General features: G+C 37.4%; 2 protein-coding genes across 3 annotated transcripts in view; both read left to right on the plus strand.

Moving 5' to 3' along the window:
* Window positions 1-8,640: 8,640 nt before the first annotated feature.
* LOC128657611 (protein PET117 homolog, mitochondrial) lies at window positions 8,641-10,259 on the plus strand. Its single transcript, XM_053711995.1, has 2 exons — window positions 8,641-8,756; window positions 10,110-10,259. The coding sequence occupies exons 1-2, from the start codon at window positions 8,661-8,663 to the stop codon at window positions 10,257-10,259; spliced, it is 246 nt and encodes an 81-aa protein (XP_053567970.1). The 5' UTR covers window positions 8,641-8,660.
* A 194-nt stretch (window positions 10,260-10,453) lies between these two features.
* The window catches only part of KAT14 (lysine acetyltransferase 14), an 86,932-nt gene continuing 85,346 nt past the window's right edge, over window positions 10,454-12,039 (plus strand). For both annotated transcript variants that reach the window (XM_053711993.1, XM_053711994.1), the window contains exon 1: window positions 10,454-10,721. In XM_053711993.1, the coding sequence (XP_053567968.1) occupies window positions 10,469-10,721 (253 nt within the window). In that variant the 5' untranslated portion in view covers window positions 10,454-10,468. The remainder of the gene's footprint in view (window positions 10,722-12,039) is intronic.

Below are 12,039 nucleotides of genomic sequence, written 5' to 3' on the forward strand. Positions count from 1 at the left end.
GGGAGGTCTCACCTGGTCCGGGGAGCTCCGGCATTGGAAGACTCTCAGAGTCCTCGACCGCTAGAGCACAGATAGTGGCCACATCCTTGGCCATTTCTACATAGGCCTTCAACATGTTCACATGAAAGGTCCGGCGGACCCGGTCATCTGAGCATTTGGTGACCAGGTAGGTGGTGTCATTCAGTTGTTCCACTACCTGGCAGGGTCCTTACCAGGAGGCCTGTAGCTTGTCTGTTTTGACAGGCTTCAGGGCGAGGACCTTCTGTCCTACTGTCAGGGTTCGGGTACAAGCATTCCGGTTGTACCACCTCTTTTGTTTACATTGGGTGACCCAAAGGTTCTCTCGCACCTGTTCGGCAAGATCCTTCAGTCGGTCCCTGTACTGAAGAACATACCCCACAATGGAGTGTTCTTCCCCCCCTGTAGTCCCTTCCCAATGGGCTCTTAATAAGTCAAGGGGTCCCCTTATCTTCTGGCCATATACTAATTCAAAGGGGGAGAAGCCTGTGGATTCCTGGGGCACCTCTCTATATGCAAAGAGGAAGTGCGGCAGGAATCATTCCCAGTCCTTGTAAGTGACAGAGAACGTCCTAAGCAGCTGCTTAAGAGTCCCGTTGAACCGCTCACTTAGCCCATACGTCTGGGAATGGTAGAGGGCACTATGCAGAGGTTTGTTCCTGAGTTCCCTGATCAGAAATCACCTCCCGGGTGAAGCCTACCCTGGTGAATATCCGGAGCATTGCATCTGCTATGGTCTCCGCCTGGATATTGGCCAAGGGGATTGCCTACTGGTATCTAGTGGCATAGTCTACTACTGTAAGGATGTACAGTACCTTTTTCCCAAGGGGCTAGGTTGAGCTAATGGACCCACTATATCGACTGCAATCCTGCTAAAGGGTTCATCGATAATAGGGAGGGGGTGCAGGGGGTCCTTAGTATGGTCTCCGCTCTTACCTATTTTTTGGCACACTTCGCAAGACTTACAGTAGTCCCTAATGTCTGCTGTAATTCCTGGCCAGAAATAGGTTTGGATTAGGCGATGGTGAGTTCTGGACTGGCCTAAATGTCCAGCTAAAGGGATATCATGTCCTGGGGGTCAGTTTCTATTTGGTCCCGATAAGAGGCTAAGGTCGGGTCGTACAGGGTCTCCTGGGCAATGTTGGAGGGGGACGCATAGGGTTGGGAGGGAAAGTTGGGGACAAGGGGAAGTCGGGCGGAATGTCTCACCTGGGTCCCTGGAGCTGGTGCAGTAGCTTGGCGTCTGTCTTGCTGGCAAATGGTTACTGGGTAGGCATCCGGGGAGTTATTCCCCACAAAGGCTGAGGCCAGGTGGCCGAAGTCATTTCCCAACAAGACCTCAGCAGGTAGCTATTGCATGACGCCCACCTCTACATCACGGGAGCCGGCTCTCCAGTTCAGATGTACCCAAGCTGTGGGAGTATGTAACATGGCTCCTCCAGCCACCTTAATGGCAAGGGTCCTCCTGGTTTGACTGGAGGTGGGGGCTAAGTGGGGTTGGACCAGGGAGACGGTGGCACCAGTGTCCCTTAATACCTGGGCCACCTGCCCATTGACCCAGACGTCCTGGCGATGGTGCCGGCGGTTATCTTGGGTCACCAGGTTGACTTCATGCAGAACGCCAACTTTCTCATCTGGCCATTATGCATAGCTATCAGGACCCGCCACATAGGCGCAGTGGGCAGCGGCCTGGAAGGTCCTGGCTGGAGAGGTCCCCCACTGGGCTGGGGAGGAGTTCCTCGGCTGCTGGGATGAGGGGTTTCTTGGCTTTGTTGGACAGAACCGTTGGAAGTGGCTGGGTTGTCCACACTTGTAGCAACCCCCTGTATTGCTGGCCCATAAGATGAAGATAGAAGATGATGGAGCCGCCTGGAAGAAGACCTTCTCCGCCGGACTTCAGGAACGTTGAGTACGTATTTGGGGCTTAGTCTTAGGCTTTTTTTTTTAGATTAGGGTTTTTTGGGCTGGAAAAGCAATGGGAAGTTTATTTATTTTTTTAGTGTTTTTTTTTTATTTTGGGGGTTTTGGTGGGTGGGGGGCTTTTTACTGTTAGGGGGTAATTGGTTATTTGTTTAGGTAAAAGAACTGTTTAACTTAGGGCAATGCCCTACAAAAGCCCTTTTAAGGGCTATTGATAGTTTAGTATTAGATTGGGGGTGTTTTTATTTTTGAGGGGATTTTTTTTTATAGGGGTATTAGTTTAGGTTTATTTTTTTTAATTTAGATAGCTTTCTTTATTTTTTTCTGTAATTTTACATTTTTTATTCTGTATAATTTTAGCTTTGGGTTTGTAGATTTTTTTAAAATAGACTGCCCTCTGGCATAAAGGGGTTTAGTGTGTATGTAATGTAAATATTTCAAATCCAATGTTCTGCACATAGCAGAAAATGTTTTAAGTATTTATAAATAGATATTCCAATATATATACAGTATGTATAAACCCCACCTCCTGTTTCTCACCCTCTTACCCTTGTAGATTGTAAATCTCCCACGGGAATAGGGCCCTCAATTCCTTCTGTATTTGTTTGTCCTGTGTCTTAAAAATATTGTATCATCATTGTACTTTTATCTTTTGTACCCATGGGCAGCACTGTGGAATATTCATATTTTCGTGTCGGTTAGTGCACTTGAGAATATGCAATCGGGTTAACGAATGAGTGGGGTGTTTTTTCCACTTTTTTCTCCATTGACTTCTATGGGTGAATAGGTTATCGCATGTGCTATATTCTAAGTTCGGCTCTTTGCGCACACCGGGTAGCCCAAAAGCAATAAAAAAAAAAATTCAACTTGTAATACGAGCACAACTTCTAGCGCAGTTAGCGCGCAAGCAAAAGCAGTAAATAGCGCTCCACTCGTAATCTGGCTCTTACAATTTTCAGCTCTTTCATTTTAAATTTCAGTTTAAGGAGTTCTCTGTGAGATACCTACACAGACCATGATTATTAAAAAAAAAATTCAGCAGACAATGCCCCTTCAGAAAATACTTTTAGTTTACAAAAAGAAATGACATAATGCCACAACCTGAATGTAATGTTTTACAGTCTACATGCTAAAGAACTGCGTGGGTCATACCTTTCTAAATGCATAATTGTGTAAGTGACTGTCCATTTACAGTTCTGATTAGTTAATTTGATTAACCAATTATAATTAACTTCATTTTAAGTACTCTCAAGCAATTTTACAAATACCTGTACTAATTAGTTGAGGTTAGGAAAAATATCTCATGGTTAAAATGAATGCTGTTTGATTCAATAATATATTTGAGAGCATTTGTAACAATGTGGTATAAATTTCAACCCCCCCCTCTATATATTTTTGAGATTTCAGTAATGGTTGTATTCCTCTATGGATTGTGGATACCCTATCTAACGGTTATTGAGGTTAAAGGGACATTCCAGCCAAAATTGGAATCCACATGGATACATTTCAGTTTTGAATAGAAGCATTCTTGTAATGTACTGTATATGTATTAGCAAAAATGCTTCTAATAAAAGCTATAGCTGTTTCAAAAGTGTATTTAAGTATGCACCGTGCACCAGCATTTTAAACACGGCACTTGCTTAGATAATCTAAGGAAAGCTGTACAAATATTTCATTTCAATTCCGAATCGACCCCATAATGAGCATAAAACTAAAGAAATTCTCATGACTTAAATACGACTAAAACTAAAATGGCATTTTAGTCAAAAGACTATGACTAAAACTAAATCAAAATGTGCTGTCAAAATTAAACCTTTATGCAAGGTGTTATAATCAATCCATATCTAATTACTGCTCTTTTGTAAAAAAAAAAAAAAAAAAAGCAAGGTTATCTTCTTGTTTATTTACGAAACTTAATTTTAAGATAAATAAAGACGTAATATATCACAACAGTTAAATCTGTTAAATCTGTATTGCATGTTCAAACCTTAATACCATAAATAAAAACAGGTTACTAAACCTTTACTCCAGGAGTATATAATGAGTTTGGAATTTCTAGAGCAGTATTAATTTAGTTGCCGAAAATGTTTCGAATCTGTGACCAATCAATTCTTCCTATAGAAATAAGAATAACCCACAAGTATGGGTTTAAGTTATGCTGTGCATGTGCTAGCTATAGAAACTTTGTGTTGTGTTGAGTTACTTGATACTTGTTTTAATTATTAACAGAGAACTGTTAAAGTTTTTATATTGGGTAATATGTGCAAAGGCGTTACAGCCAATACAGTTTACAGTTTTTTTTTTATATTTTAAAGTTGCACTTCTGTTTGCTTATAAAACTTGGTTTTATTTAATTTTAAAGTTTAATAAAGACGTTATATATCACAACGACTAAATCTGTATCTGTATTGCATGTTTAAACCTTAATACCATAAATAATAGAAAGTGTTATGTTTACTCCTGGAGTATATAATGAGTTTGGAAATTATAGATAAATGCTTAAATAATGCATTACACTTTAACTAAACCCTTTAGATATTAGTCAATTAAAATCTACTGGAGATTTATTTGACTAAAATCTACTGGAAATGTAGTCAACTAAAAAAATTCAGATGACTAAAATACGACTAAAACTAAAATGCAATTTTAGTCAAAATATGGAAATGGGTTCGATTCTGAATTGAAATTAAAGTACAGCTTTCCAATTAAGGTGTCAATTCCATTAACGATTATCTTTATCAGCTGTTTTTCATCTCCCGATACACCATTTTTTACATCGTTATAATCATGATTCAAACTATATCATCATTAAACCTATATTATCTATAGGTAAACCATAAAGCAACTGTATAGTTTATTAGTAATGGTCAGGAGAGAAATTCACATATGTATATGTATTTAATAGACATATACATATATACGTGATATTGTGTACAGCTATCTGTAGGAAAAACAAGAAAAAGACAATGACAAACACAAAATCTAGAAATGACGTTTAGCAATCTTGTTCTTATAATTTTTCTTTTTATTTCATACTTTTCGTGATTGTACGTTACAATAATTTCATCTTTTTAAACATGATTTCTATCAGCAATCACATCTTTGGGATTTAATAGTTTGCAATTCCATCTTGTTTTTTGGCAACTGAGATTGTTAGCACAGTTTTTTACATTTACCAGAAGTAAAAAAAAATCGTGTTTTTCATCATCGCGATTTAAAATATATCTAGAACTTTGTGTCTCTATCTTCTTACAGTAATAGTTATTTGGCAAAGACAAACCTCATTTTGTACAGTGAGGTTTGGAACTTCTGTTGGTATTTTAAACACTGACTGTTCTTCTTCATTTAAGATGAAAATCTTGCCAAAATGGAAAACTATTTTTTTAATTAATAAAAATAATAATTAAAAAAATGTTAAAATATTAAAAACTGAAACAACATTACCAGTATACCTATAGGGTATACTTATAGGAAACACCACTTTATCCAAATGCAAAACACACACATAGATTACATTAACACCATTAAACCATTTTGGTTTTCAGTGACTGGCAGCCATTATCAGCTGTTAACTGTGCCATTATGGGATAATGGTAATCAAATATCATAGGAGTTATCATCAATCTTGGCTATGTTTGACTTGTAATAGTTTTGATTAAAAAAAAGTCCAATCCCATTTTTTTATATATTGAATGTGAAATTCCAAAAACATTGGAATTGACCCCAATATTTTAAAGATGTATGATCTAATGGAAAAAAAAGAAAGAAAAAATATATAATATAGCTGATTAAAAGATGTAGAAAGATAATTGATTATGACCTCCCACCCCTTTATTAAGCTGCAAATGCAGCTCTGGGGACCAATCGCTGCAGGGTCGCATCAGACCACAGCTTTCTAACCAGTACACCAGCTATTAGCTGGCGGATTAAATTTCCCTGGGTACGTTCGCTCCCAAGGGTGACTGTCAACCCCTATCCGCGCGCCATTGGGCTAGCTTGTGCAATGTTAAATATGGGCAGCACATTGCTGTAATATGCTGCCCACATTTTGCGATCCCAGGAGGACAGGTTCATGTGATTGAACACTGTCCATCCGGCAGATAATAAATGTAGGCCTATATGTTATTTGATTGCGCTTGCCACCCTTTTAAATCCATGTATTTCGTGCCAAGTGATAACTAGATTTTTAGTATTGATTTCTTTACCATTAATTCTGACCAAATCACCAACACTATTTTCAGCAGTGCAGCCCAAAACTTGCAAGGAACCTCCACCATGCTTCACTTTTGCCTGCAGACACTCATTCTTGTACCACTCTCCAGCCCTTCAGTGAACAAACTGCCTTCTGCTACAGCCAAATATTACAAATTTTGACTTATCAGTCCAATTTTTTCTGCACCCCAGTTACTTTGTTTTCATGCATAATTGAGTAGCTTGGCCTTGCTTCCAGTTCAGGAGTATTACTTTTTGGCCGCAAGTTTTCAATGAATATCCCTTCTGATCACTAGATGTACCAGGGTCCCAATGGTTTCTGCCAATTCTGAGCTGATGGCACTGCTAAAAGCCTTCTGATTATAAAGGGAAGCATCATGTGTCTTTCATCTGCTGCACTAAGTTTCCTTGGCAGACCACTGCATCTACGGTCCTCAACATTTCTCGTTTATTTGTGCTTCTTCAGAAGAATGGGGACAGCACAGCTGGAAACCCATCTGCCTTGAAATGTTGGCCCTGGGGGAGACCTTGCTGATACAGTATAACTACCATGTGTCTGGTTGCTGTGCTCAGTCTTGCCAGGGTGACTTCTAGCATTAAAGGAAAAAGTGTATACCAATTTACATACAGTATAACTGCATATAATAGACACTACTATAAAGAAGAATATGCACAGATACTGATATAAAAATCCAGTATAAAACCTTTTAAAAACTTACTTAGAAGCTCCCAGCTTAACACTGTTGATGAGGTTAGGCTGGGACACCCATTGAAATGGGCTGAGAAAGCAAACCCTCCTCCCTTCTCTGCATATGAAAAGACAGATAACATCAACAGGAGTCTGCAAACACGCGTATACATCTGACACTGTGGGGCTTGGTTAGGAGTCTGAAAATCAGAACAATGTTATTTAAAATTAAGCAAAACTATACATTGTTACAAAAAACACTCTCATATGGGCTATGTAAATGGAACATCCACAAAACATGTATGCAAAGAAAAATATAGTGTACAATTTCCCTTTAAACTGTCTTCAACAACCTCACATTGTTAGCGGAGTTTGGTTGTTCATCACCCAGTTTTATTCATCCTACACAGTTGTTTCTGTTTCAGTTAATGATTGTGTTTGAAGCTACATGTTAAATAGATGATCATCAGCACATGTTTAGTATACTTGTTTAATCATGCACCTGACTACAGTATATGCCTACAAAATCTATGACTAAAAGAATTGGTGCTGTTTTGAAGGCAAATGGTAGTTACATCAAATATTGATTTAACTTAGATTTTTCTTCTGTTAACTCACTTTGCATTTTGTTAAATGATAAAAAATAAACTACTAACATTTCTATTTTTGAAAGCAGTCTTACTTTACACCACTTTCTACACCTGCCTACTTGTATATGCTAAAATAAACAAAAAGATTTTAATAAAACATATAACTATCTGTAAATTAGGAAGAGATGTGTGGCAAGGTTAGGCTTTTTAAGCATGCCTTGTGCTCTTTCAGTTTTCGCAAATGGAAAATCAACAATTTTCAGACTTAAATGGACAAAAAAACAAAAATGTTTATTTTGTGATTTAGATAGAGCATACAATTTTAAACAAGTTTCCAGCTTAGCTCTATTATATAATTTGGTTCTCTTGGTACACTTTGTTGAAAAGCATATCTAAGTAGGCACAGGAGCAGCATTGCCCTACTGGGAGTTTAACACAGCTCCCAACATTTGGGGCTTGTATCCGGAACCCAGGAGGTAGCATTAGGGCCTGTTGCCGTTTTGTGGATAGGGCTGCACCGGGAGGAAAGGGCTTGCAGATCAGTAATGGACTAGATTGTATGCGTGCCTCATTGGTTGGTGTTAATAGCAGATTGTGGGCGTGTTCTGTTGGTTAGTGGGCTGGACTAAGTAAAATACTGCAAATCAGGAGATGTCTCGGAGAGCAGCGCTAAGAATTAGGAACTATTCCTTTGGGATAGTTAGGAGGTCTGCAGTTAACTGCTGATTAGTGGCTGCACATATAAGCCTCTTGTCATTGGCTCACCCGTTGTGTTCATCTAGCTTCCAGTAGTGAATTGCTGTTCCTTCAACAAAGGATACCAAGAAATTGAAGCAAATTTGATAATAGGCGTAAACTGGAAACTTGTTTAAAATTGTATGATCTGAATCATGAAAGAATGAAAGAAAAATAGGGTTTCATATCTCTTTCAATCAAGAAAAGGAGCAAACTAAATACAAATGCATAATTAATTATTATGAACATTTATATTACAATTGTAAAGTGTTTACTGTTCACCTAACAGATCTACAACGCATTGTCTTCGGTGGAAAACAAACGTTATATAAAGTTTGATTTATGTTAGAAAAAAAAAACTATAAATTGCATTTTGCCCTACTCAAATATGAGTACTGACGGTGCCAGTGTTGATGACGTAGTTCCTTTTTCATAACGTTCATTGTTAGGAAGTCCTCCATGTTTGCTCCGCCCCATCCGGCTTTGTAGCTATAGGCATGTCTACTCTGTCCAAGGTGGTGCTGGGCATCTCGGTGCTCTTGTCCGTGGGTACAGTCGTTGGGGTGCACGTGAAGCAGAAACTCGACAGAGAGGTTGGTGCCATGAATGTGACACCACCGCTCGCATAGTGTGTGCTTATGTGTACGGCGTCATTAATTGACCCCTAACTCCTGAGTGCAGTTTTACTTATGTTTACCAATTGTATGAGGTATATCGAGTGATATATTGGAATATTAAAGTTCGATAAACGAATAAAAGAGGGCAGAGAGACTTTCTTTACATGTAACGTACTATGCACGTATGCCAATTAATAAAACCATAATATAGTATAGGTCAGGTGGTGGTGCAATTATTAGAAACGGTGATATTTTTGTAGAATTCCTTTTACAACCATAGGAGATGTCAGGTGCTCTGCCCTAGTAATTGCCCCCTTATTGCTGCATGAGGGTATAAAAGCATCTTACTAGCCCAGAAAGCAGTGTGACTAGCATTTACACACGTTTGGGCATGTAAACGCACGTTTTTATTAAAACAATCATATAAGGAAAATACATTCCTAAGTTGAAGTCTTTAGAGGGGAGGGCGTGGGGGTTCTAGAATAAAACCCTGTAGCTCTACTATGAAACCTTTTAATACCAGTCATTTAATGTGACTTGCATGAGGATGTGCATACTTACTATACTTAACCTTATTCTGTAGTTCAATATGTTTTAGTTAGATTGAAACATCATTCTTGGCTGTACAGCACATTACAGTATAAAAGCATAAAACAGATATTCATGTCTTTTTAATTATTGTAGATCTATAATTTAATAGAATAGATATGTAGGTGACATTGACATTACTGATATTTAATGACCAACATGCTGCTGCATAGAACAAGTTAAACATTTATAATGTGGATGGTGCATATGTACATTGCAGCTTTAGCTTCTCAAGAGATAAGTTACTTCAGTACTTTTAGGAACTTTGACGGGTTTAGTAAGCCTAAATTTTATAAATGTTTCAGAAGTTGGTTCTTGTGAGAAACTTATGTAATAAAATAACAAAAGAAAAGCTAATTGTTAATCATCAGCTAAGGGAAATGTATTTGGTTTTTATATCACTGATTTTCATTTTAACCCATGAAGGGCCATAATTATTTTGTGATAATATTTTAAAACCCTCAACTAGCCACCTAGAGCAATGGTTCTCAACCCAGTAGATTTTAGTCAGATGTCTCCAGGCCTTGTGTGTATGTATGTATATATATATATATATATATATATATATTGTTGTATGATCGTTTTGAAGTATCCAAAAATAAGTTATGCTAGTGAAATTGCTATTATAAAGCTCCGGATAGGAAATCATGTTAGTTTGCTATAGCAGTCTTCTTTGCTAAGTATTATTGGTAGTTTGTGTTTATACACAAATACAAGGACATCCTTTTTTTGTTGTTGCAGAGACTTCGTGAAGGTGTTTTCCGTGATTTGGAAAGGCAAGTACGGAAAGAAGAAAACCTCCGCCTTCTGCAGGAGCAAATTGTCTTAACCAAACAGCTTGAGGAGGAACGTGACAAAATCCTTTTAAGTGAAAGATCCCACAGATCTTAAAAGTAATTGCTAAGAAAAAACATAATTAAGGAACTGTGGTTTTCTTCTTGTTAACACATACATTTATTTTTTATTTGTGCTCTTATTGGCAAACTGAACTCATTTGGAGGATGGAAGCAATCGCAAACACACTAATAATTTGATTACCAGACATATGTATAGATAAATACGTTTGACCTGTGAATGCCATTTGTTTTCCTGTGGTAAAAATGGATACCTCTGCCCATATGACTCATATTGAAGATGAAACCACTAGGACATCCACTTCTGAGGGTTTGGAGGAGGGAGAAGTGGAAGGAGAAACACTTCTGTTGGTGGAGTCTGAGGACCAGGCATCAATAGATCTATCTCATGATCAGAGTGGAGATTCATTAAATAGTGATGTTGGTGATGATGTGGATCCACCATGGATGGAAGAAATGCCTTTTTATTGTGACAAATGTCAAAAATGGATACCAGCAAGTATGAAAACTCTTCAACCAAATAATATGCAGTTGTTAATTTTGTTTACCACTGGTTTGAGGATCAGATAATGATTTTATTTTTATATTTTAGCTGTGCTGAAGTAAGCTTTAGTTTAAGTTCACCTTAGTATTGTATGTAAATTCTGGGTTCTAAATGTTTATAATAACAATTTGGTGTTTTGGAACCATACTTTTTAGCTTAATTTGTGACATATTTGCATATTGGGAGAGAATATAAGTTTTAGACAAAGCTACAATCACAGCTACTTCACCAATCTTTACAAAAAGGAATTATGAAGAACCTAGAGAATGTTACTAACTAGATACAGAGATGTGAAGACACAGTTATGCCTTACAATGCTGTACATGTATTTGGAACGACAAATGTTAATTGAAGGAACAGTGTACACCAATTTAATATATACCTGTATGTAATAGACACTACTATAAAGAAGAATATGCACAGGTACTGTTATAAAAATCCAGTATAAAACCTTTTAAAAACTTACTTAGGGGCTCAAAGTTTAGCACTGTTGATGAGGTTAGGCTGGGGCACCCACTGAAAGGGGCTGAGAAAGCAGGAAGAGCAGACACTCCCCCTCCCCTGCATATGAAAGGATATATTACACAAACAAGAGCAGCAGGGATCTGTAGACATCAGTATACATCTGATACTTTTGGTCTTGGTCAGGAGTCTGAAAATGAGCACAATGTTGTAAAAAAAAAAAAAGCAAAACGATACTTTGTTACAAAAACACTCCCAGATGGGCTATATGAATGGATGATCTACAAAACATTTATGCAAAGAAAAATCTAGTGTACAATGTCTATGGCAGCAGTATTTGCAACTATGTTTAACATTACTACAAAAACATTGTTACATACACTTGCCAGATAGCTAAAGACATGCATACTCCTAGGATTACTCTTTAACCAGGAATACCAAGTGAACAAAGCAAAAATGATCATAGAAGTAAAATGGAAAGTGGTTTAAAATGTCAAGTTTAAATTTGACTTTACTGCCCCTTTAATATACTTTCAACATTGTATCATCAACTTAAAATTTAATTTAAGCAGTTATACCCATTTAAGTTTGTTTTGTACATGCATTAGGATTATTAATTGGCAGACTGATGGGCTGTGTACAAACAGCCTAGTTATGTGACCCCAAAATAAGATTTATTTACAATAGAGAGATCATAGGTCATTGTATTTATTCTAATAAAAAAACCTTTTACTATTTGCATAGGCATCTTATGTGTAAAGATATTTCAAAAGTTTTCACAATGTGTTTTTATAATAATGCTCAAATAATT

Source organism: Bombina bombina, chromosome 4, assembly GCF_027579735.1.
Source record: "Bombina bombina isolate aBomBom1 chromosome 4, aBomBom1.pri, whole genome shotgun sequence".
Lineage (NCBI taxonomy): Eukaryota > Metazoa > Chordata > Amphibia > Anura > Bombinatoridae > Bombina > Bombina bombina.